At 37.4% G+C, this 27,138-nt stretch overlaps 2 protein-coding genes across 4 annotated transcripts in view; one reads left to right on the top strand and one right to left on the bottom strand.

Moving 5' to 3' along the window:
* CCDC146 (coiled-coil domain containing 146) overlaps positions 1-12,175 on the bottom strand; it is a 108,129-nt gene extending 95,954 nt beyond the window's left edge. Inside the window, exon 1 of the mRNA XM_026504269.4 lies at positions 12,081-12,175. The gene's annotated coding sequence lies outside the window, so the exon portion shown is untranslated. The remainder of the gene's footprint in view (positions 1-12,080) is intronic.
* A 116-nt stretch (positions 12,176-12,291) lies between these two features.
* The window catches only part of FAM185A (family with sequence similarity 185 member A), a 91,226-nt gene continuing 76,379 nt past the window's right edge, over positions 12,292-27,138 (top strand). The window contains exons 1-3 of one of the 3 annotated variants that reach the window (XM_026504220.4): positions 12,292-13,154; positions 15,653-15,762; positions 23,596-23,688. In XM_026504220.4, coding sequence (XP_026360005.3) covers positions 12,704-13,154; positions 15,653-15,762; positions 23,596-23,688 — 654 coding nt within the window. In that variant the 5' untranslated portion in view covers positions 12,292-12,703. The remainder of the gene's footprint in view (positions 13,155-15,652; positions 15,763-23,595; positions 23,689-27,138) is intronic. The other 2 variants (XM_026504212.4, XM_026504226.4) reach the window with 2 other exon arrangements.

Below are 27,138 nucleotides of genomic sequence, written 5' to 3'. Positions count from 1 at the left end.
ACTTGTCACTGAACTAGCACGAGTTTTGCTCATTTTAGGATAGCAGGGTATCACGTAAAATCAAAAATGATATGGTCCCACACTGAACCTGAGCATTCTTTTTTGTAAGTTAGCTCTTCTATCTGCCCTGGAAACATGATCACATGCTCCCTCCCCCAGCAGCCCGTGGCTCTAGGTGAGTTACGGGACTGTTTCTACAGTAACTCAGAGCTGGACCTGTTGGAGGAAGGGAGACATCTGGGACAACTATTTGGTTTGTTTGTTTCAGTTTCCTATACTTATTTAAAAACACAGAAATGTCAAAATGAGGTTTCAAAAATTGTGGTATATTTAAAGTTACATGACAAATGCCTCTCAGTCCTGTCAATGTATCTCTGTGATTGTATGCATATTCTTTTTTAGAGATAAGATTAAAAGTCAGCCTTGAAGGCCCTTTCTGAAAGACCTCTCTCGTCCACATATCACAGGCTCAGAATATTGGGAGCGGATCCCACATGCAGCCTACAGTTCCCACAGATCCTCTTAATCCAACATCATCATCACCACCGACACCACCAGCTCGGGAGTCCTAAATGCAACAGATACAATCACTGCACTTATTCATGTGTAGATCTTTTATTCACGTACAATTACAGAATACCCATTATTATTATACAAAGACATGATTAGACTTGAAACATTTTTTTTAAAGATATAGATACAGACTTTAGGTAGGTCCTGTTTTTAAGAAGGGGGTAGAAAAGCTTTGTCATTCAAAACAAGCCTAACAAATCAAACCACAACTTCTTTCTGTTCCTAAAAAAATGGAAAGAAAAAATAAAAAAAACCTCTCTCTCTCTCAAAAAAAAAAAAAAAAGAAAACAGAAAAAACACAGACCTGCAAAAAGACTCCAATCTGGACCGAAAAAATAAAGCCATTGCAGTTCAGTATGTACAGATAGAATTTGCCTCATAACTGAAGTGTTAAAGTAACAGTGTGGGTTAAAAACATACATACATACCATACACATAGACATAAAAGAAAACTCTCGAGAGGAAGCTCCAAGTGCATATCTAGCCTTAAACTAAATGTTCACAGTATTAGTTAAATCTTAAACTCTACGCCCGTGTAATTAATGAGAAGCCTGTTCACCACCCACAATCGCACCAAAGACCGTCACAGGATAAGCTCCCTCCTTGGGGCGGAAGGAAGCTGAGAGAGCTCTAGGCCTTCTCCCAACTCATTTCACTGTCCTTTTGCCTGGCTTTGCATGCTACCCTCCAACCCCAAACACAGACCCAAGAAAAGTTATTCACCTTCTGTTTAAAACTTATTATTTTTTCTTTTCCTCAGAAACCCACATAGTCAAAATGAGCTCCGTATTACTCATTTCTGAATGGGTATAACATACAGGGTCATGATGGGAAGACCATCCACGAGGAAGACTGTCATAGAAACACACATGATTCTTGTCTCTAACATATGCTCCTGGTTGCGCTCACCAGCAGGCGGGCACTCCTGCCCAGGGGTCATTCACCTCTGTACTTAGTAATAACAACATTTATATAGCCCTTCACAGTTTAAACGAAGTTTTCCTTCATATTATTTCACTTTATTCTTGTAACAACCACGTTCATAACTATTATTATCTCCATTTTACAGACAAGGAAATTGAAGGTCAGAGACTATAAGCGATGTGCCCAAGATCACACAGCAATAAGTGGCAGTATTTATTCAAACTCATGTCCACTGGCTCCAAATCCCTGACCCTCTATACCATATAGGACTCTTGCTGTGGCCTTGGTAAAGTCCTTTCCTCTTAGCCTCCAAAAATGGAAAGCAGGATCAAAGATACAGCAGGCTAAAGGAATTTGACTTTTGTCACTGCAAAGGTGTAAAGCTAAGACCCCTTTAGCAAAGAGCAGGCCAATACAATGTAAGTCAATTAAAGACAATTCTTGTAGAACAGTGATTATTAGGCGGTCCATGAGGTGGTAAGACTGAGCTGTCCAAAACAATGGGCTATAGAACTTGTTGCTATAGTTACAAACCAAAGGAAAGCTTTCACATATGCAAAGTGTGGCAAGAAGCACTGGTCTTATATCCGCAATAATTGACAGTCATTCTGCAAGTCCAGTCAGGCTTCAGAAATTCAAAGGATGCCTGAGAGGCCCTATCAGTTCCCTTAACGGTTACCAAATAATTTGGTAGTGAGCAGTAACAGTTCCAGATCCTGTGGGAGGTTTGGTATGCTCAAGTAGGTCTGAAGCTGACGGTCTTCCAGAAGGTCTGTGAAGCAGAGATTCTCTGTTTGCGTGCAATCTAGAATCTTCACATTGCAGGCCATCCCTTACTTTTGCTACAAAAACGTGCGTGTTTTTTGAATTCTTCTGTCCACCTTAAATTTTTAAAAACATACCCTAAAGCACATTCATAGTATTACAACACTAGTCTATATGTCCTGTCTGATTAGGTCATTGCCTTGCAAACCTGCTCTTTAATTTACCCCTTTCCTCTTCCCCGCATGTTAGTCAGTAGGCATTGTGAGTCTAGATAGGTCTGTTTCCTTAGCAAAGAACTTCATGTAGTATGGGCTATCGCTGCTGCTTCCCAAACACAGCAGCCCTGGCTCCTCCCTTCTTCGTCATTGTGGTGGTTGTCCGCCTCCTCCCCTTCCTCCTGCTATTTCATCTAAGACTAGGATTAGTGGCTTTAACTTAGTCTGCCAGGACGACAGCAGGGGGTAATGGAAATGAATACTTTGAAGTTCATCAGTTCAGGCTTGAATCTCATTTCTCCCCTTCCTGTGTGACCTTGGGCAAGCTCTGCAACCTCTAAGTGCCTATTTCCTCAACTGCAAGATGATTTAAGGGTTGTTGGGAAGATTAAATGAAACAAAATCTCAGCCCAGACCCAGCATGTAGTCTTCAATAAATGTTAGCTCCCTCCCACCACTGTCTGTGGCGGGGTTCTTTTTGTTTGTTTGTTTGTTTGTTTGTTTGTTTTTGGTTTCATGAGAAATATGCCTTAAATGATTTTGACAGGGATCAAATAAACAGATGTCAGCCTGGGACTGGATCAAATGGTTTATCTATAGGTTGGGTCTCCTCTAACATGAATTTGTCCCAGAATACATCCTTAGAATCTGGTGTGAGAGTCCTGGTAAGTCTAACCTTCAAATCCCACTATGAGATGTTTTCATCTAAGGATATTGGGTACTGCAGAATATTTGTATTTGCAAAGTATTTGGGTCCTTGAAAGAATATGTGTCAACTCTTAGTCAGGGCAGGGCCAGCTTTAGACAATAAGTAGGCGAGGTTCCCTCTCCCATGTCTAGAAATTTCATAGCGTCTTCTTTTCATTGCATAAGTACTTCCTGTTCTCAGGCTTCCCCTGGCCCTAGGCAGATCTCCACTTCAGTCTTCCTCCCCTTGGGTAGCATCCCTTACTCAATTTCTTTCCTTCCTCTAAAAGCAAAGGGTCTTACATTCATTATAGGGTTAGAAGAATATTTACCAAGTCCAATTTTCCTACTTTACATTGGAAGAGGAAGTTAAAAATAAAAATAAACGACAACCAAAAAAACCCCTCTGAGCTGGGGAGCCAGGAGAGTTGGCACAGGCCGCTGAGGCATCTTGTCTGCCCAGGACAAGGCTCAGGAAATGAAATAGTGGAATTCAGACATTCAAGAACATTGGAGAGATAATGTGCCCCTTCTTGCAGGTGAGAGGTGGGTAAAGTGGCAAGGCTCCATACCATCACGGATACTACCCCAGCATGTGCTGAAGCAGTAGGCAGAGAATGCCTAAGACAGTTCACAAAGTGGCATCGGAGACGTACTGAGGGCTAGCTGAGAGTGCTACATCCCAAGTGCCCTTGATATCGTGATGAAGACACGGCTTTGGAAAGCTTTGTGGCCCATGCAACTGAGAACCCGATGGGGATGCAGAATTCTCAGAAGATGCCAGCATGGAGATCCAAGTGTGAGACCCAGGTGGATGCACGTCTCAAAAGGAGTCAGCAAGGTCACACTCTAACCACTGACCAGACAAGCATCCTGAAGCCATAATGCTACCTAGTAACACTGAACTTGGGTCTCACGCCTAAGAGGAAGAGAGATGTGTAGTGGCATCTACAGTGGGGTTCTTTTAGTCAGCCTTAGGGAGATATAATTTATGTGCAATAAAACTTGCAATTTTAAGATACAATTTGATGAGTTTTTACAAATATTGACAGTTGGGTAATCACTGCCACAAACATTCCCATGTGTAGAGAGCAAAATGGAGTCTCTCGTGTCAAGCAGGAGCCTGTGTCAAGCAGGGGCCTGTGTCAAGTGATGAGACGCAAGCAGTTAAGGTACCGCAGCTAGGAGATATCGCTGAGACCAAGGTCAGCTGACGACACCCCTGCTGACCAATGTCAGCAGACCTCTGCTGAGGACGTCTGCAGAGACCCCAAACTGATTAAATCCCTTTAAAAAGGAAAGGATTTTGGCAGCAAACTGTCAGACTCTGCAGACCTGACCCCTCTATGTCTGCCCACTTAAAAAAGGCAACTGCCGCTGAAGGCTCTGCCCGATGGATCTCCGAACAGAAACGAGATCCTTCCCTGCTTGAACATCAGAAGCAGTAAGTGCGGAGCTGACCCAGACCGCACAGAGGCCTTATCTCAGCTGCACGCCCACAGACTGACGTCGCATTTGGTTTGTTCACTTCCTGTCCCCTTCTGTTATCTTGTTTGTTGTGTGGCTTGTCTTCTGTCCTGCTCTGTGTGCCATGTAAGAAGCCAAGTTTAACCACATGGGGAAATGTCATTGAGTTTGGAATCCTGACCCTGATTTATAATTGTGATTTTGCTTTATGACTGAATAAAGCTGACATTGTGGAAAGACACAACTCATGTGTGTGCCTTCCTAGCGTGCTCATGACACCATTCCTCCAAAAGTTGCCTTTGTGTGCCTTTACAATCCGTGCCCCCACCTCTCCCCATGCCTGCCATCCCAAACACGTGGTAACATCTAGTTTTGCCTTTTCCAGTATTTTATGTAAATAGAATCATAGATTTTTCTGGCTTCTGTAATTTAGCATAAGGTTTCTAAGGTTCATCTACATTGCTGTGGGCATCAATATTTCATTCCTTTTATTGCCAAGTCACAGATGGGAAGAAAATACATGCAAACAATGTATCTGCCACAAGACTGGTATTGAGAATATATAAAGAAATCTCATAGCTTAATAATAGGAAATCAAACAGACCAATTTAAAAAATGGACAAAAGATTTGAGCATATACTTAACCTAAGATATACAAATGACAGATAAGAATGTGAAAATATGCTCACTTCATTAGTAATCGGGGAAATGCAATTAAAAATCACAAAGAGATACAACTACACACTTATTAGAGTGTTTTTTAAAAAGTGACAATACCAAGTGTTGGTGAGGATGTGGAGTTACAGGAACCCTCACATATTTCTAGTGAGAATGCAAAAATTGTATATAGCTCCTTTGGAGAACAGTTTACTTATTTCTTATGAAGTTAAACATACATTTACCAAATGACCCAGCCATTCATTCATATGTATTTATTCAAGGAAAATGAGAATATATTCAAAAACTGTACACAAATGTTTATATTGGCTTTATTAATATTCACCTCAAACTGGAAACAACCCAAATATCAACTTAGGATGTATAAACAGATTGTGGTACATTCATACAATGGAATGAGACTAGGAAATAAAAATGAATAAACTATTGATACAACAATGTGGGTGAATCTCACATATATTATATTAAGTCAAAAGGCTTTGTACTGTATGATTCCATTCATAGGAGTTTCTGGAAAAGGCAAAAGTATAGGGACAGCTAACAGATCAGTGTTTGCCAGGGGCTGGGTGCTGGGGGAGAAGGAGTGACTACAAAGTGGTATGAGGGAACTTTTGGCAATGATGGAAAAGTTCTACCTTGATTGTCATGGTGGCTACATCTTGGCATACATTTGGCAGAATTCATAGAACTGTCCGCCCAAAAAGGGTGAATTGTACTGTGTGTAAACTATACCTCAGTAACTTCAAAACAAAGCAAAGCAAACAAAAAGAACTGAACTTACACAAAGTGTGAAAACTGTAGACTATCCAAACAAAGGAAAAAAAATCTAAAAGCAACCAGAGAGAGAAGGCAGTTTCTCTACAAAGGCACTAAATTAGACAGAAGACTTAGACTTCTCATTAGCAAAAACTGTACTCCTTCAAAGTACTGAGAGACAGTAACTGTCAACTAACTTCTTATTTAAGAGTAAGGGCAAAATAAAAACATTTCAGACAAAGTCTGAAGAAATAACTCAGATACTTATTGAATATATATAAAGATATACTTCAGTAAAAAAAACAAATCTAGAAGGAAAGAGGTGAGCAAATAAATTGGTAAATGTTGCTAAAACAAAATGGGCACAAAATATAAAAAACAGTAATAGGGGCACATGCGTGGCTTAGACCATTAAGCGACTGACTCTTGATTTTGGCTCAGGTCATGATCTCGGGGTTGTGAGATCAAGCCCTGTGCCGGGCTCTGCGCTGAGCATGGAGCCTGCTTACGATTCTCTCTCTCCCTCTGCTCCGCCCACCTCCACATTCTCTCTTTCTCTCAAAAAAAAAAAAAAAATAATAATAATAATAACTACTTGTGTGACCTCAAAAACAAGGTGGAACTAAAATATACAAGGCAATAAGTGACATGGAAGACTGAAGGGAGAAGACTGATGTAAAAGAATTTCATTATTCAAGAGGAGGAGGAAGATATTGATTGATTAGGCTTCTGCTAAGTCAAGTAAGTATGCCAAAAATTCAAGGATAATGATTAGAAGAAAAAAATAGCCTTCCAAATTATATGGAGGAAAAGGTAAAGAAAAACATATAGACTAAATTAATGGAGAAAAAAGAGGACCCTTCCCCCAAAAAGCAAAAAGGCAAGATTAATAGAAAACACAAAGTAAGATGGCAAGAATACATATAAATGTAAAACTAATTACAAAAAATATAAGTGAATTAATTTACCTGTTGAGACAGATTCTCAAATTGGTTTTAAAATATCCTGCTGTTTTCTGTTTATAAGACACAAGTCCCAAATATAATGTCACAGGCTTAAAGTAAAAGGATGAAAATATTATTAGATAAAAATATATATCAAGACAGAAAGCAATACTAGAGATAAAGAGGGTTATTATGCAAGGAAAAAAAAGAAATTTATCAGGAAACAATATTAATCTTGAACCTATACATAACTAACAGTATAGCCTCAAAATATATAAAGTGGAATTTCTATTCAATGCTACAACTGTGTGAATGGTTGAAACACTATTGCTATCTTGTAGAAATGGAATTAAGCATTAGCATATACAAGAACTCTTGTCTAAAGTAAGCTTTAAAAATTTTTCTATTATGAGTAAACTCTGGTTGCAATAAATTATCTTAGATACACACATAAACACACAAATACATATTGCTTTAACATACAAAGTACTTGAGAATATGTAACATAAGCAGCTTCTCAAGGTGCTTACAGTGCGGAAATTTGACAGCATTAAAATCACAAACATTTTGGGCATGGAAACAAATAATCAAATCTGTCCACATGTCAATGATAATTTCAAAGGAGGCTACCTACATGTTCATTAAATACTTCTTAGTACTGTCAGTTATTAGATTATTGAGTTTATTAAGATTTCATAACAAGAATTAAAAGTCGTAAGATATACTTATTGTAAAATTTTATAACTGAGAAAGTTGGCAAATTCCTTGGTCTTCCCTCACCTAAGCTGAATTCCAGAATTCTGTTTAAGTAACATTTTTCTGAAAACACTCTCGTGCCCTCTGCTGTCCATTTATTGAATATCAATTATTAAATAATGTAAAATGTTCATGGGTATTTACATTTATATAGTGAGAAATCCTCCACCTCTTTCATTATTTGAGTTAGTTTTAGGAAACGGTATATTTTAAGATGTGCTTTTAAAACTTTTAAATTATAAATGTAATATGTGTTTATTATTGAAAACACACAAAAAATGAAATAATTCATTATCTCACTACTTGGAGATAACCATTGCTACCAAGTTGAAACTGTTTCTATGGAATATATTTTAAAATACAATTTTATTTTAAAATTATTATTATTATTACAGAATTGGGATCATACTAAACATACAATTTGGCATTTTACTCTTTTCACTTAATATTACTGTGAGATAATAGAAAACATATATATTGATCTCTCCTTGGCTCCTGTCACAGGGCTCCTGAAACCCTTGTAATTTCTGGGTGTGATGGAAATGTCTTTTGTTCTAATGAGGTGAATTTGGGTGGGCTCTTGGATGGCTTTTGGATGAGGGCTGGTCACTGGAGTGTACAAACCATGATAAGGAGGTTGGAATTTTCAGCCCTGCCCCCATGCTCCTAAGAAGAAAGAAGGGCTGAAAATGGAATTAATGATCCATCATGCCTACGTGATGAAGCCTCTGTAAAAATCCCAATAGTATGGGGTTTGTAGAGCTTCCACGTAGGCAAACAAATCCACACAAGGAGGGAGACACACCCCAACTCTATGGACACAGAAGTTCCTGTTCTCAGGACCCTCCCATACCTCACCCTATATATCTCTTCATTTGGCTATTCATCTGTATCCTTCATCATATCTTTCAATAAACTGGTAAATATGTTTCCCTGAGTTCTGAGAACCACTCTGGCAAGTTCATCAAAACTGTGAAGGGGGTTGTGGGAACCTTTGATTTGCAGCCACACCAGACAGAAGTTGTGGGTAACCTAGGGACCCACTACTTGTAATTAGCATCTCAAATGGGTGGGAGAAGTCTTGCAGAACTGAGCTCTTACCCTGTGGGATCTGACACTATTTGCAGGTAGGTAGTGTCAGAATTGAGTTAAACCGTAGAACGCCCTGCTGGCGTGTTGGAAAACTACTTGCTATGGGGGAAAACCCCAGACGTTTGGTAGCCAGAAGTGTCAGAAGAAGTGTTATGAGTGTGGTAGTAGTGTGAGAGTAAAGAAGAAACACACAGGAGGAGAATTGGAGGATTTTCCTTTACAATTTTATTATGGAAGTGCTCCCACATCATTGAATAATCTTCAAAATATAATTTTTGAATTGCTGCATAATATTCCAGATGTATACTGATTTATGTAACACCTACTGTTTTTGGACATTTAAGTTGCTTCATTATTTTAGTATCATAAGTAACTCTATAAAACAAAATTCCTTGAATGTAAGTTTTTTTGAATGTCCCTAATTTTGTGCTTACATTAAATCCCCAAAAGTACAATTTCCAAGTCATGGTTACACATATTTTTAAAGTGCTTTATGCATACTGCTGAAAGGAACTCTGGAAAGTTTATAGTAACTTACACTCCCACCAGCAGTATGTATATGTCATGAACATATACTGCTCGTGGGAGTGTAAGTTATTATAAACTTTTCCCCCTTAGAGTTTACTTGTAAGGCATTTTTACATCTTCAGTTGAAAAAAAAAACAATAACAACATAGGAATGAAAAGTTACTTATGATTCCCCATTCATTTGATGAATAATTATTCTTCTTCAAAGGTGTCAGGAGGATAGAGGAGCTTTTAGTAGAGTGGGAAGAGGGCCAGACCCTCTAAATGTTTAATTTTAATCTTTTTGAATTTGTTTCCTCATCTATAATGTGAGGATAATAATACTTGCTCTGCTAAACTGAGTGTTTTATGAGGATACTATAAGATGACACAGGTGAACATGCTTTGAAAACAATAATGTCATACAGATGGAAGGCAGTACTTTTATTAGTCATCATTAACGTGTGGACAGATTTGATACATAAGTCATGTATCACTAAAAAAGAATTTTAAAGTATCAATAACTTTTTAATATCTTATATTAATCTTATATCAATCACTTCCCCATTTTTGAGTTAATATAATCAGAAAAGTAGTATTTCAGTCAATTTTCTTTAGTTTTGTTTGAAGATAAACAATGATTTTTCCACAGAGACAATTATGGTTCACTTGCCAATTCCAGGAACTTGGTTTGTTTCAGAAAAGGAAATATTACCACAGAAACAAAATAATCTGCTAGGTATTCCTATTTAATCTAAAAGTATTTGGCATGTGTACAACAAATGTGAGTGCCTTCTCAACTTGCTTAAACCAATGCCTTTTTCAAATGTTTTCAAAGTTATCCCTGTGGATTTTCATTAAAAAGCACTTTGAAGATCAGTCTGTAATTATGATCAAATGAATCGCAAAGTCAAGGACAGAGCTAGTATTCAGTGGGAATTTGGTGAACCTAAAAGCTAGCACTTATCATGAGCCTTCACTAGGAGGGAGAATAAGGAGCGAGAAAGAACTAGGAGGACAGAAAAGAGGAAAGGATAACTTATGAAAACACTGAATTTTAAAAAATATAATGGCTAGTGGAGAACCCTGTGACTTGGGCCCACGAGGACTTTGGCCCAGTTCATTAGGACTTTAGTCCATCTCTCTATCACTGTATCTCCCAGTAACTCTGGTTATTACACTTTTGCCAAGGGCTTCAGTTTTGTTTTGTTTTTTTCCCAAGATTTATATATTTGTATGAGAGAGCGAGCGGGGGGAGGGGCATAGGGAGAGAATCTTTAAGCAGACTCCCTGCTGATCGGGGAGCCTGAGGCGGGCTGGATCCTAGGGCCCAGGAGATCATGACTTAAGCCGAACCCCTTAGACACTCAACCGACTGAAGCCCCCCTGGACATCCCAACAAGGGCTTCAGTTTTTAAGACACTCATTTACAGCACTTGCATTTTATTCAATGTCATTGTTTGCAGTTTGTCTTTACTAAAGAACTCAGGGAGTAAACAGTAGGAAGAGGAAGGGGCACAGAAAGGGAGAGAGATGCAGGAAATAAATCTCATGGTTGGTTTTTTGTTTTTTTTTCCTTTTTAAAATTGCCTGCAGAATAATAAAAGTAAAGAAAGACCTTAAAGTCATTTAGTGCAATCCTTCTTCATCGTAAAGCTGAAGAAACAGATTCAGGTAACCCAGAGAGCCAGGAAAATAATCAGTCTCACGCTCTTCCCACTGCACTGTGTTGACTCTTTTTTCCTTATTTTAGGCCTAAAACTGGGGATCATTTGTATTCAAAGAGATCAATGCTGCTGTCAACACAAGTCCTGATCTCAGATATTTCTTGGCTACTAAGAATCAATGCTATCCCGAAAATAAAAATACAGTAATTTACACTATGATTTTGTAGCCTGTGCATCACGTTCACATCCATTACCTCATTTGATCCTTGCAAAAACTCTTCGAGGCAAAACAAGGAAAGTATTATTGACCTCATTTTAAGGGAAAGTAATTAAAACCCTGAGTCGTCCAATCACTGGCTTAAGATCACTTAGGATCAAGAAGGAGGCAGGACTCCAATGCTATTCACACACCTGGTATCAAAGAGGGAGTTCCACCAAAAAACACCAGTCTGGGGCTCCTGGGTGGCTCAGTCGGTTAAGCGTCTGCCTTGGACTCAGGTCACGATCCCAGAGTCCTGGGATGGAGCCCCATGTGGGGAATCTCAGAGGGGAGCCTGCTTCTTCTCCCTCTGCTTGCTGCTCCCCTGCTTGTGCTCCACTCCCCTCAAATAAATAAAATCTTTTAAAAAAAGAATTTAAAAAAAACCCCACCAATCTGGCTCTTTATTTTCTTGCTGAGGGATTTTCCATACTAGGGTATATCCTGAGCTAATTTAGTGAAGTTTGGATCTAACTACCCACTCTTGTTTGGCTCTAACTACAAACTCTAGTTTGCATCTAGTTCTCACCTTCTTTTTTTAAAAAGATTTTATTTATTTATTTATTTATTTATTTATTTATTTATTTATTTATTTATTTATAGAGAAAGAGAGAGAGAGCACGAGCAGGGAAGGAGCAGATGGAGAAGCAGATTCCCAGCTGAGTGGGGAGCCCGAGGTAGGACTCCATCCCAGGACCTTGGATCATGACCTGAGTGGAAGGCAGATGCTTAACCGACTGAGCCACCCAGCTGCCCCTAGTTCTCACCTTTTGAAAGTTCAGTTTCTTACCCCTTTACTTGGTCCTGATCCTTATTTAGGTTCCTATTTTTCTCGGTAGATTAGGACCTCCAGGATCTCACTCCGAAGCTCCACCCTCTCCAAAGAAGTCGCGTCCTAGGTATCCAAGGAAACGACGCAGTCCTGCTCACTTTGCTCCTCCCGCGCTTTCCATTGGCCAGTTGGATTCCCAAGTAGATTCCACCGCCCTCCCCCCAATTCCTCCAATGGCTAATGGGCTTCAGGCAAAGAGCGCGCGCGTTCTGAGTTGGGTAACACCTGCTCTTACCATCCTTTCTTCCCTGCGCACTGCCTCTTGGGATATGTAGTTTCTAAGCTGCCCGGAGCCCCATGACCTCTCTTCCCCCTTTAGAACTACCTATCCCATGCACCTTTGCGAAAGGGGCGAGCACGGGCGTGGAGTACTGGTCAGAGTGGATACTTAGAGCTTTGAAGTTCCAAGTTGCCGAGGAGGCGTGTGGGGCTGACGTTTAAATTGCCAAAGAGAGTGAGCAGCTTTGCTTCAGCAAATCTTCGCAAACGTCTGCCTTTTGACTTGAGTGGTCAAGTAGACTGGCCGTGGCAAGACTGGCCTACGGCTGAGGTGATTTGAGCGAGCGCGAGAGGGGCGCGCCATGTTTGCCCCCCGCTCGGGCTGGGGATTCGGCTGCCTCTGGCTGAACCAGCTCCGAGTTGGGGCCGGCGGAGCTGCCGGGCGCTGGGCTTGTTTGGCTGGCCCGGCCCGGCGGTACCGCTCCTGTGGGGGTGAGCGCCCGCTCGGGTCCGAGCCCGCGGTCTCTCCTCCAGGCCTCGCGCGTCAGACTCTGAAGGAGTGGGCGCTGCTGGTGAGCCCGTTCGGTCGGCTGCGGGCGCAGCTTCCGTGCCATTTGGCCGTGAGGCCCCTGGACCCCCTCACCTACCCGGACGGAGACCGCGTGCTCGTCGCGGTGAGAGCAGCGGAGGGCGGGGCGCGGGACCTGGCTGGCCTGCAGGTGAAGTACGATGAGGCGCTGAAGGAGGTAGCCATCGTGTCTGACACTATCGACCCCCAGGTGTCCGTGGAGGTGAACGCGCCCCTGAAGTTTGGCAAGTGAAGTGAAGTGAAAACGGGTTTGGGTCCCAGGGCACAGCCACATAACTTCTGGAATTAGGCACATGTGCACTTTTAATTGGCCCCTTTGGATCTGATTTTCTAACCTAATTTTTTGCCCCCGCCCCCCGAACCTCCCTTTCTCTCTCTCTCTTTTTTTTTTTTTTTCTGTTCTACTTTGAGCTTCATAGTGAAAGTTAGACATCAGGTTCCCAATGATAGAAATTTAATAAATCCAATGAAAACATCGTTTGGAATAATCTAAGTCAACTCTTATTTGTGGAATCCTATGTTCTCCTTTGGCACGTAGTTCCTAATTCTCTGTCACTGCACTTTGTCAGTAGCGAAGTGGTTTGTTTTTAGGATCGAACTTACTTGAAAATCCATTTAATGGTATGGTAGTCCATTCACATTTCCTCTTGCCTATACACAGCCTGGGGTCTGTTCCAAAACAGCTCTGTCTGCAGGATGTTACATATCTAACCTGGACCAAGTGTTCAGTTTCAAATAGGCACCCGGCTTCTTACTGATGTATCTCCATTGTAAATTTAACATGAGTACCAGTCTTTGAGAAACCAAATACACAAACACATAGTAAAACTGCCGGGGGGGGGGGGGGGGAACCAGTTGACAACGCCACAGTGTTCTAGGTATTTGGGTTCCATAATACTTATCAAATGCAAGCCAATGTGTACACTTCTAGGAAAGTCTCCCCAGGCTCTACTTCCTGGGACTGAAGGATGATATTAACGATGATCATAGCAGCTAACACTTCTTTTCCTTTTCCTTTTTTTTTTTTTTTTTTTAGATTTTATTTATTTGTCAGAAAGAGTGAGAGAGCACATGCAGGGGGAGTGGCAGGCAGAGGGAGAAGCAGGCTCCCGGCTGTGCTATGTGGGGCTGGATCCCAGGACTCTGGGATCATGACCTGAGCCGAAGGCATCCCTTAACCCACTGAGCCACCCAAGCTCCCCAGCAGCTAACACATCTAAGATAATCTTTTCTAATCCTTACGATGACACCATAAAGTAAATACTGTTATTGGCACTGTTTCACATAAGGAAATTGAGATACAGCAAGTTTCATGAAGTATTTATTGTGGGTGAACAAATCCATGCCTTCATGAAACTTATACTCTAATGTGGGGGTAGATAAAAAAAATATGCCTATTCTTTCTCAGTCATAAAGCGGTGGAGGTGAAATTTGAACTGACTGGAATCTGTTCAACCACTATGGTTTGCTGCTTCTCAACTTCTTTTAACTAGCCTAGATGAAATAGAGACACTGACCTCAAAATATAACAGTCTGGGGTGGGGAGGAAGATGTGCCAATATATTATCATAATAAAAAAATGGACTGAGTATTGAAATAGAGTAAGCAAAATTTTATGGTAACACAGATAAAAATGGAACTATCCCTGCCGGTGATCTCAAACGTCATTATTTGTAGGTTCCTCTTCTTAGAGCCAGAATCCCATTTCCAATTTACCATTTCTAGGTTCCATGAGCTCCTCAAATCAACATAATTCAATCTTCTTCATATATACATGTTTCTCCAGTTAGTTTATATCTGTTTCTGTGAGTAAGAGTAGCATTACTGCCACTAAGTGTCTGGGCTTTTCTACCTGTCTAATGGGGGTAGAGGATATTTTTAATATGTTTCCTTTCTACGTGTGTGTCAATGCTGCCTTGGATCAAGGCTATGTTGTAACACTACTCAACTGGGTAAAAATTGATTAATTACATTTGCATTCATGTAATTCTGGGGTAAAATTATTGGTTTATATATTTTAGATTGTTACAACCAAAGTATTGCTGTTTTTAAAAACTTTATAGAGCCTGCCATATACAAAACTGTAGAAATTTATTTTTATGCCATAACTATTAAATTGTTGTGTTAAGCCCCAGTAGTTTGTGTGGAGGGCAACAAACACAGATCTATACTACTCCTACAGTATGCTTTTAATTTATACGAGGTTTGGGAACAAAACTTTAAATCATAAATATAAGAGACAAGAGGCTAACTGGCTTATTCAGTTTACCATAATGATTTTTTAACTTGCTGTAGTCTTACTTGAACCTGTGTGTGGGTGTGTGTGTGGGTGTGTTTTCTTTCTTTTCTTTTTTTTTTTTTTTTTTCTTTTAAATGTGTAGGTGTGTTTTCTCAGTGGGGAAGAGGCTTCTATAATCTTTCCTAGGAATGTGTATTAATTGAAGTCTCTGTCCTCTTTTACTTTTCTCCTATATTACTTTCCCACTTTAGATGATATAGGTCAATAGAAAGAACTGCTTTATTTCTAAAAGCTAGCAGAAAAGGGCACTACATTTGTCCTGTTGCTGTGCTGGAGACCCTTTAGGTGCTGACAACTATACTCTCTCCAGAGTTCAGTAATATTACCAACATAACTGAAGAGTTGGATTTCTAGGGGGTACTAAAATGCTTTGGAGCTCATTAGCCAGAGTACTAATTTGTTTTTTCTTTTTTTCATTTCTAGATTTGAATATCAAGTCATCAGGGTCTGGCTGTGTAAAAGTCCAAAATATTGAGTGTGATAACTGCAAAATTGAAACTGAGCAGGGGACTGGCATCTTACAGTCTGTTAAGGTATAAACATTTTTCTAATTGTGTTTCAATATTAATGTTTTAAAAAACCTTAAACTTTGAGCTGCAGTGTCAAACTAACACTATTATTCTGAGTATCACGTGTTGAGAATATTGAGTATTATTTATTCATCTCTCAGACATTTCTGGCAAAAATTTTGCCTTGAATTCAGTTCTGTTTTGAAAGTACAGAGGGAGCAACTTTGAAGGTTTTCCCTCATTTTTATTTTTCCTTTAGATTTCATTTCAAAATGTATAGTGAAACTAATAGGACAGTCTTAGTATTCTAAGATCTTACTAAGTTAAAGAAATTTTAGTGTTGTTTTTTTTAAGATTTTATTTATTTATTTGATAGAGGGAGAGAGAGAGAGCATAAGCCAGTAGAGCAGCAGGCAGAGGGAGAGGGAGGCAGAGGAAGAGGGAGAAGTAGGCTCCCCACTGAGCAGGGAGCCTGATGCGGGACTCAATCCTAGAACCCCGGGATCATGCCTTGAGCCGAAGGCAGACGCTTAACTAAGCCACCCAGGCGTCCCAAAGAAATGGTTTTCTTCCTTTTATTAGAGTAAGGAAAAGTCTTTAAGCACTATAAATATGCTTAAAATATTAGTCACATTTTTAACATACCAGGTAGCTCATTACTTAAGGATTAAGTAGGTATTTGTGCTAAACAACAGATGGTTCATCTTGTTTTGTAATAACACTTTTATATTTAATTTTCTTTAAATTAGATTGATCTCAGCTCTAAATGATTTCAAATACATCTCTGATAGGTGCTGGTTTATCATTACTATTGGTACTTCTTACATTTGCATATTCAGAACAATACTTTTGTGAGCTTTGATGACATATAACTTTGTTGAAGAGAAGTCAGTCACCTATGCTTCATAATTGTAAGACATTTTCATTTTTAGATTCATAAACACTAATTTGAATGATTAATTTGATGCATTTAAAAATTTTTACGTCATTTGTTTTGTTTCAGTCACTTTTACTTGCACACCTGCCTTTAGTATCTGTTCACGTGTGAACCATTCCAAATAAATGTAATTGCACAAATATCACAAAAGATTAAAGAATACTATTATATGTCATTTTAGCAAAATGAGATGGTTTAGGCTCCTGTTGTAGAAGATACACAATGAAGTCTTCATGTTGAATGACTAACTGGATAAAAATATTCATAGTTCCTTTTTGCCCTTAGAAATATATTGTTCATTCATCAATGCTTGACCTTCAGAATTTTCATCTAGAATATTGTCTTCTGAAAACTCAGTATCTTATATTTTTAGTTTCACAATCAAAATTAGAAGCTAGATGATACAAACAAATGGAAAGATATTTGGGATTGGAAAAATTAATATTGTTAAAATATCCTTACTACCCAAAGCAAGCTACAGATTCAGTGCAATCCCTATCAAAATGCCAATAGCATTTGTCACAGAACCAGAACAAATAATCCTAAAATTTGTGTGGAACCACAAAAGACCTCGAATAGCCAAAATAATCTTGAGAAAGAAGAACAAAGTGGGAGGTGTCACAATCCCAGATTTCAAGATATACTACAAAGCTGTAGTAATCAAAACAGGCACAAAACTGGCACAAAAATAGACACATAGATCAATGGAATAGGATAGAGAACCCAGAAATAAACCCACATCTATATGGTCAATGAATCTTATGACAGGAGGCAAGAATATACAATAGAGAAAAGATAGTTTTGTCAATAAGTGGTGCTTGGAAAATTGGACAGCTACTTGTAAAAGAATAAAACTGGATTACTTTCTTGCATCATACACAAAAATAAACTCAAAATGGATTAAAGACCTAAATGTGAGACCTGAAACCATACAACTCCTAGAAGAAAACATGGGAAGTAATCTCTTGGACATCAGCATTAGCAACATATTTATGGATGTGTCTCCTCAGACAAGGGAAAGAAAAGCAAAAACAAAACAAACTATTGGAACTACAGCAAAATAATAAGGTTTTGCACAGCAAAGGAAACCATGAATAAAACACTTTTTTTTTTTTTAGAATGCAAAGTATATTATTTTTAAACTTCTAAATTTGAAAACAAAACAGCCTAGGTTAAATAATGTAGTTTTCCATACCTGAATGTGCTTATTTGGAGCTCAGTTTTTCTGCTTGCAGTACAAAAACAACTTTCTAAAACTCATACACAGGAACACTACTGTTGTGATGATCTGTGATTGGATGGACTGATTAATCTCAGTTGATAACATCCCTTTTTTCTTTCTTGGTAAGGGTTTAAAAATTTTTAGGGGCACCTGGGTGGCACAGCGGTTAAGCGTCTGCCTTTGGCTCAGGGCGTGATCCTGGCGTTCCGGGATCGAGCCCCACATCAGGCTCCTCTGCTATGAGCCTGCTTCTTCCTCTCCCACTCCCCCTGCTTGTGTTCCCTCTCTCGCTGGCTGTCTCTATCTCTGTTGAATAAATAAATAAAATCTTTAAAAAAAAAAAAAAAAAGGGTTTAAAAATTTTTAGAATAGATGCATTTTTCTAGTCTTAACACAGATAGTTTCATTCCAAGTATCTCCTAAGAGGCATATACCATATACAGGAATCCATTTTCATCCTTCTCACTTTCATACACTTCAGAAATCAGCGTGGACACACTCTCCATGCTGTGTCTATTCACTAACAGGAAGAAGACTTGATTAGTGTTGAGCTGTAAGCACCTTCTAATTATCTTAATGAGCTCACTCATCTTGACTTGATCAGGTACAAGGAACTTGGTTTTGTCCAGGACTGGAAGTTACCCTTGTACTGTTCTAGTGAATGGGAGAAGATATTTGTGAATGGTATGTTTGCTAAAGGGTTAATATCCAAAATATATAAAGAACTAACACAATTCAACACCTAAAAACCAAAAATCCAATGGAAAAATGGGCAGAGGACCTGAATGGACATTTTTCCAAAGAAAACACACAGATAGCCAACAATTACATGAAAAGATGCTCAACATCACTAATTATCAGGGAAATGCAAATCAAAACCATAATGAGATATCACTTCACACTAGTCAGAATGGCTAGTATCAAAAAGACAAGAAATAATAAGAATTGGCAAGGATGTGGAAAAAAAGGAAACCCTTGTGCACTTGGGAATGTAAATTGGTGCAACCACTGTGGAAAACAGTATGGACACTGCTCAGAAAATGAAGAATAGAAATACCATATGATCCAGTAATTGCTTTACTAGGTATTTACCCAAAGAAAGCAAAAACACTAATTCAGAAAGATATATGGACCCCTATGTTTGTTGCAGCATTATTTACAATAGCCAAGATACAGAAGCAACCCAAGTGCCCATCCACAGATGCGTGGATAAATAAGATGTGTGTGTATACACACACACACACACACACACACACACACACACACACACACAGACTGGACTATTATTCAGACATAAAGAAGAATGAGATCCTGCCATTTGTGATAACATGGATGGACCCAGACTTGAGGGTGTTATGCTAAGCGAAATAAGTTAGAGAAGGACAGATCCATATGATTTCACTCATGTGGAATTTAAGAAACAAACGAGCAAAAGGGAACAGAAATCAAGAAACAGACACTTAACTAAAGAGAACAAACTGATGGTTACCAGTGGGGAGTTAGTGGGGGTGGTGGGTGGAATAGGTGCTGGGGATTAGAGTACACTTACTGTAATGAGCACTGAGTAATGCACAGAATTGTTGATTCACTACACTATACACCTGAAACTAATACAACACTATATGTTAACTATACTGGAATTAAAATTAAAAACATAATAAAAATATATTACCATTAAAAAATTGATAGTTCTTTGCGCACTGTTCAAATATGAATGTACTCAAAATAGTCACAATTAAAAGAGTCTGCAGATTTAAAAAATTTAAAAAATCAGAAGCTATTATTCTACTGTTGGTCTCTTTGCTTTTATCTTTTGATTCACGTGGTAATTCTGAGAGATCTTTTTTGGTCATTTTTCTTCCTCCTGCCATTAATGGGCATAAAAGAAAAAATGATTTCTCAACTTTGGCACTATTGATATTTTAGACCAGATAATTATTTGTTGTCACGGGCTGACCTGTGCCCTCTAGGATGTCTAGCAGCATCGCTGGCCTCTACCTACTAAATTCAAGTAGCACACTCCTCGGTCATGACAATGAAAAATATCTCAACATTGCCAAATGTTCTCTGGGGGGCAAAATCACCTTTAATAGAGAACTACCATTCTAGGCAAGTCCTCCAATTCTTCTGTTATTTTATCATTTTTTTAAAAGCATGGTTGACGATAATTGATGAATAATGATGAAATAATTCCTAGGTTAATGAAATAATAGAGTATTATAAGATGTGAAAAGAGTGCATAATGTATTTTAGATTTATAAAAGAGTCCAGTAGATGAATATAGTAATTTTAAGATAGAATGTGTTTTATTCTATTTTTTAAAAGTGAATAAATTTTCTATATGTTCTTTGGAAGACCTCTAAGAAAATAAAAATCATGAAATACCAGTTCTTACAAATAGAATAGTTTAAAAAAAATTCAAGAGCTAAAATTGGGTCCAGTGGATCCTAATGGTATGGTATACCAAAGATCAAGAGAATTATTCTTAAGATCTTAGGATATAACTGACTTAAATTCATAAATGGGAACAGTTGGTGAAAGATCTTGTTTAATTTTTAAATGTACAATATTAGTTATCTCAAATTAATGATTGCCTATTAATATAAGTTTCTCTTCCACTCATTTCAAGGGCATAAATATATTTGATCTGTTTGATAAAATGTTTATAGCAATAATAATAGCTGTTGTTTACTGGGTCTTCTTTGTACCAGGAAACTTAGTTAATAAACCTTCATTTAATCTTTGAATTATAATATCTCCCTTTAATTAAGGATGAAACTCAGGCACCAAGAGATTGAGGAGCTCATTTAGGTTCACATAGCTAATAAATTAAGCCGAGATTTGAATTTGGGTCTTTCTAATTTCCAAGCTCACGCTCTTTCCACCTTTCTTTTTCTTCCAAAACACTCATAAGTGGCTTTATTTACTACACACCAGAGACCTTTCTAAGAGTTTTGCGTGTTATCATCTCATTTAATCAGCAGAGCAGCCCTGGGAGCTACATGCTTCCTTATTTGACAGATGAGGAAGCTGAGGCCATTAGACGTTTCTTGCTGAGATCACATAGCTGATGAATGACAGAGCCAAGACTTGAACCTAAGTCTGTCTAGAGCTCATGTGCTGAAACCACAAGGCTATGTTGCTTGAATGACCTGCAACCATCTGGAAACACAGCCTCTGTTTATATTTTTATAATCATTTATGTATGTACTTGTTCATATGTAAATATATATCTTTTTATTTTATTTTTTCATGGATAATGTTTTTTTTTATTTTAATTCAATTGACGTATAATGTATTATTGGTTTCAGAGTTATGGGTCTGTGATTCATCAGTCTTATATAGTACCCAGTGCTCATAACATCACATAACCTCCTTAATGTCCATCACTCAGTTACCCCATCCAGCCCCCCCCCCCCACCCAGCAACCCTCAGTTTGTTTCCTATGATTAAGGGTCTCTTATGGTTTGTCTTCCTCTCTGGTTTCGTCTTGGTTTTTCCTCTCTTCCCCTCTGATCCTCTGTTTTGTTTCTTAAATTCCACATATCCATGAGACCATATGATAATTGTCTTTCTCTGATTGACTTATTTCGCTTATCGTAATACCCTCTAGTTCCATCCATGTCTTTGCAAATGGCAAGATTTCATTTTTTTTGATGGTCTTTCTACTTTTCTTTATTGTTGAGCAAAATATATAGCAATACTACATTTATTCTGCACTCTTAGTAAGTAAATAAATTTTTTAGACAACATACATAACTCATGGAAGGCCACACATTTGCGTTTTTAAAAAATGCAATACAGTAGTTTATACTGAGTCCGTTCTGATTTATTATTTATTTTGTTTTATATATTTAAAAAAAATTCTATGGTCTAATTTTTTGGAATTAGATTAGTTTTAAATTATAACAGTAGCTCTTAATATCTTTGAGCCTTAACCCTCTTTGAAAATGATTGTCTCCTTAGGAAAAAAATTAACACATACATGAAATTTTGTTTACAATTTCATAAGTTTCATAGACTCTCTGGAAATTCATGTAAACTTGATTTAAAGTAACATTTGTTTTGGAGGTACTCTTTTCAAAAGTTTATCAATTACTTGTCTGCTTGATGAATACTATGTATAAAATGTGATTTGACTTCAGACTCATGTCTCTGTGGGCATAAAGTAGTCTACCACTGTAATATAGATAAACTTTTTAAGAATGATTCATTTTGTCTTTTCCACTAAATTTTTTGAAATTCATTACTGGGTTTTTTTGCCTAAGGTTTTTCTATTTTTTCCCTTGAGTAAAGCAACCAGAAGGTATATGGTTGTTTTGAATTTAATTTTTCTGTACGGTTTAGGCTCTTCTGTGCTGTTGCTGGTCATGTTGTTGGTGAGTGTGCTTTTGCTATTTTTCTTCCTTTGCTATTTACTTATTCTTTTTTTTATGATTATGGCAGAACTGAAGATGTATGTAATGGTTAAGGTAAAACAAGCTACTCTAAAAAATGGATCAAACATCTAATGGCTCATGTACAACTATTGTTTATTTCTCACTTGTGTCCAAGTATGTGGGTGGCTCTTCTATTCAGTGATTCTAGGTTCTTTCCATCTTCTGGCTTTGCCATCGCTTATAGTCTTACTGTAATTTGCACTCATCTGGTAGAAGGGGCAGAGCACAAAGAAGGCACACCAACTCTTCTTAAAAGCAACAGCCTTGATATTGCAGAGCATTTCCATTTAACATTCTGTTGGCAAGAACTTAGTAGCAACCTGTTGGAGGTAACAGAAGCTGGAAAATATCATTTCTTCGTGGGCCCAGCTATATTGCTATTACTTTGGGGGAAAAATTGATTTTTGTAGACCTATGGTAGTTTTTTCCACAGTTGCCAAGTATGAAATCAAATCTTTCTCTCCCCCACCCCCCATGACCCCTCACCACTCCACATAATTTTTTTCTTTTTTTTTTTTTCTGACAGAGGAGGCTAACGATGACTACTGTTTTATTTGTGCTTGAGACATTTTCACCCAGAGCTCCATTTTCTGGGGTGTGATATTCTAGAAAGTTTAATGATCAGTGGGCTGTTACCCTAAGTATGAATATATCCTTCAGAAGACTCCAGCCATAGATGTGGGTTTTGAAATCATACCAACCTTGATTCTGTTAGTTAATATTTCATTGTTTTCTGTCACCTGATAGTTATTTAACCTTTCTGATTCTTGAATTTTTTCCTCTGTAAATTGGAAAAATATAACACATATTTCTGGGTTGTTGTGAAGATATACGTCATGTAAAGTGTCAACACTGTATTTGGCACAAAGAAAATATCAAGTAATGATAACTATTGTTATTAATAATTATTAATGATGAACAGTAATAGTAATTATTATCATCTTCCTCAACATTTGTGTTTAGTTATCCAGCCACAGTGATCTTATATTCCCAAGCCCTTCTTCAGTGAAGCTACTGGAACACCCAAATATCTCTTCTTTTTCTTTAATGAGTACAGATGACTTACTTAATCCCTTTAACAGCAGTTGATATTCTTTCCCAGTTGATGTTATTATTCCATACAGTGTATTTCTGTTTTATTCCTGGTTCCTTTTGCTGCTTTATTATTTTGAAAAGAAATGTATAAAATGTTGGAACTTTTTTTATTAGTCCAAATCAGATTTACTCTTTTTCTCTGTATTTTTGTATTTGTCTTTCAGAGTCAGAAATTACATGTTCAAACAAAAGGAGGCAAAGTGATCTGTCTGGGAACAGTTTATGGAAATATAGATATTCATGCATCAGATAAAAGTGTAAGATTGAAACTTTTTTTTTATTAGCAATTGTAATTTTGCTTTACGGTGGCTCACACAGCTTGTAGGTAGGTTCTACAAAATTTGTAGCATAACATTCTCTCCTTTTTAATGCACTTTAGTTCATTAGTAAATTCGAATTTGAAATTGAAGTGATTAAGTTTTATACAACTTAAATTTTAGTTTGTGATTTAATACTTTTGACAAGTATTAATTTATTTGGAATTGATTACATCTTTAAATATTAAATATTTAATTCAAGTTCAGAAGGGATGTTTATGATCATGGATTAAAATTGATCATTAAGTACTACTGCCATGGTTAGGATTAAATTTTTTTTATGTTTTAGATTTATTTGAGCATTTTTCCAAGACCTGTTTACTTTTCCTTTAGACAGTTGGTTGAAGGTTGAATTTCAAAACTCAACATTCTTCAGTATTTTCCACAAGGTGGCACCATTAGATAGCATCACTACTCTAAAAGCTTTTATTATCCATAGGGGGTTTGTTTGCTATGAGATAGTTTGTATTTTTTAATTAACTTTTGTTGCTTTCTGTGATTTAGCATAGTATTAAGAATATAGTTATAATTTTGAAGTATAAATTGTCACAATTTTTTTTAACATTATGGGTAATGTTTTAAATCTTTGAGAAAGATCTAGTTAGTTCACCTTTTATTTTACACTTAACCAATTTGTAAGAATCTTTCATTATAAATTTAAATTCTGTGCTGAGCTTTATTCTCAGGTAATTGGTGAGGATGAGTTATAAGTATATCTTGTAGGTAGATTATTGTTGGCATAATTAAACAAGGTAAATTATAATAGTAATTGTTTCTACTATCGTCACTTTTATTTTCCATCACTTTTGTCTTAGAACCTGTAGGAGACTTTTAAGCCCAAACATTTGAATTTATCCTTTACATTAGACTAGGAAAGTATTGAAAGATACTGCCTGGCCTATGTGGCAACTCTTTTGAGATGGCCTTTAGTTTCACCCCCGGATTGCTGTGGGCTTAGATGTACAAAAGGGAAATTGGACAACTTTGCAGCGCCTTCAAACTCTGTCCTTTAAATGATGGCTTATATTAATTGAAATGATCTGAGTTACCAGAATATTACATATTGACATTCAAATAAACATTTCAAAGGAAAATTTAAATCATGTCTTAATTATTTGCTATTTTGAACATTTTGGCCACTGTTTCCACTCATAAAGTTATTTGTTCCAACTTACATGGTTTATTGAATATTCATTTATTCCTACTTTCTATTATACTATTTTGTTTCTTGCCTGATTGAGTTTTGTGTTTTATTAAAGAATTAGTCTGGATATTTATTTCTATTTATACTAAATGTAGTGTTAATATTTAAAATTTATTTCTAAGTTTGGGGTTTTATATAAAATAAGTGCTTATGACACATGTTAACTCTTAATATACAACTTTCGCAGAGGTGTGCTATAGATATTTGAGAGGTAGCATAGTGAATTGGTTAAGAGCACAGAATTGAGAATTAGACTACCTCGGTTCAAATCCGGGCTCAGCCACTTAAGCTTTTTATTCATTCATTCATTCGTTTATTATTTTAATCTTTTTTTTTAAGATTTTATTTACTATTTCTTTGAGAGACAGCGACAGAGATAGTGAGAGAGAGAGAGAGAGAGAGAGAGCGCACACGAGCATCCTTGCAAGTGCACAATCGGGAGGAGAGGGAGAATCAGGCTCCCCGCTGAGCAGGGAGCCCAACACTGGGCTCAATTCCAGGACTCTGGGATCATGACCTGAGCTGAAGGCAAAGGCAGATGCTTAACCAAATAAGCCACCCAGGCAGCCCTCATTTAAGCTTCTTAAATTCAGACAAGTTATTTAACCTGTATGTGCCTTGGTTTTCTGGAAAATGGAATAATAGTAATGGACTTAACTCAGAGGGTTATGAGGATTAAATCACTTAATACAGATTAAGTACTTAAAACAATGTCTGGCACATAGTTAACTCTAATGCAGTGTTTACTATAATGATGATGATAAAGGTAAATTAAACACAGGAAAGATAACTTGACTAGTCCTCGATCTGCCAGTTAACTTTACTGAGACTTGTTCCATTTTTCATAAAATAGAGATGGTATTGTTTGTTTTTCCTACTCAACAAGATTGTGAGAATCAAATGAGTACTGTAAACATTTAACAGCATTTTAAATATGTCATTTTAAATGAAATGGCTGTTTTAAATAGTATCAGTAATTTTAGTATCCTAAGTTAGGTACAGAGAAGATAGAAATTCATTTCCTCTGATGGTTGGATGAATTGGTGGCATAGTTGTCAGTTGACCTCTCTTAGTTTGGGCTCAAAGCCACAGTGCTTCCTTAAAGTGTGATATTCATTATATATAATGTTGATTTATAATAACTAAACTTATGAAAAATGTTCCTTCTTGTGTAGAACATTAACTTATAGTACTGTCTCTATCAAGAAGTTATTAATTTTTGGATCTATTTTTTGATCTTTCTTTAAATAGCTACTTCTGTTAATAAGCAAGCTATACAGTTGAATCCAAAGAGTCTGTTTATGACTATTTGCTCCATTAGCATTAATAACTATAAGCAAGAGTCTCAGCATTTTGCTATAAACTATGGTGTCTTAGCTTTAATTGTTCTAGTTACTCTCTGATATAGTGCATTATATGTGGTTCTCAGTGAATTTTGAATTTCTTTGAAATTAATTTTATGGAATGATTGGCTAAAATAACTATATTGTAGTGGGAAAGTGTTGTACTTTCACTTGCTTTCATTTGCTTTGGTGTATCAGGGGAGGGTATTTTTCTAGTTTTCTACAAGATGAAATATTTAGTGTTTAAATCCTTGACCGTTTCTAGATACTCATAGAAAGTCTCTTAAAGGCTTTATTTGTTTGTGGGGAGAGCTAGTCAAAGGTGCCTCTTTTGCAAATTTAAGTAACTTTCAAATATTCTTTCAATATGTATCTTTTTTTATCCCCTACACCAGCCTCATTATCTATAAAAAGCTAGAGGAGTTGTCTGTTTAATGGAAATGCTTGGTGAGTTTGAAACCATGCATAGAACAACTTTTCTTGAAGAAACTTAGCAGGTAAAGGACAAATTTTTTTCAGGAATTTTTCGTCTGTACTATAACACTGAGGAATGCAGAACATTTGTATTCTCACAAATCTGAATGAATGTAGGTAAAATTTTTTTTTTTAAGATTTTTTTTTTTTTATTTATTTGCTTGACAGAGAAAGAGACAGCCAGCGAGAGAGGGAACACAAGCAGGGGGAGTGGGAGAGGAAGAAGCAGGCTCCCAGCGGAGGAGCCCAATGTGGGGCTCGATCCCAGGACTCTAGGATCACGCCCTGAGCCAAAGGCAGACGCTTAACGACTGAGCCACCCAGGCACCCCTAAATTTTTTTTTTTTTACTGATTTATTGAAACTAAAT

Source organism: Ursus arctos, unplaced genomic scaffold (genome assembly GCF_023065955.2).
Source record: "Ursus arctos isolate Adak ecotype North America unplaced genomic scaffold, UrsArc2.0 scaffold_3, whole genome shotgun sequence".
Classification (NCBI taxonomy): domain Eukaryota; kingdom Metazoa; phylum Chordata; class Mammalia; order Carnivora; family Ursidae; genus Ursus; species Ursus arctos.
Note: the sequence above shows the minus strand (reverse complement) of the source record. Positions and strands in the feature narration are given on the sequence as shown.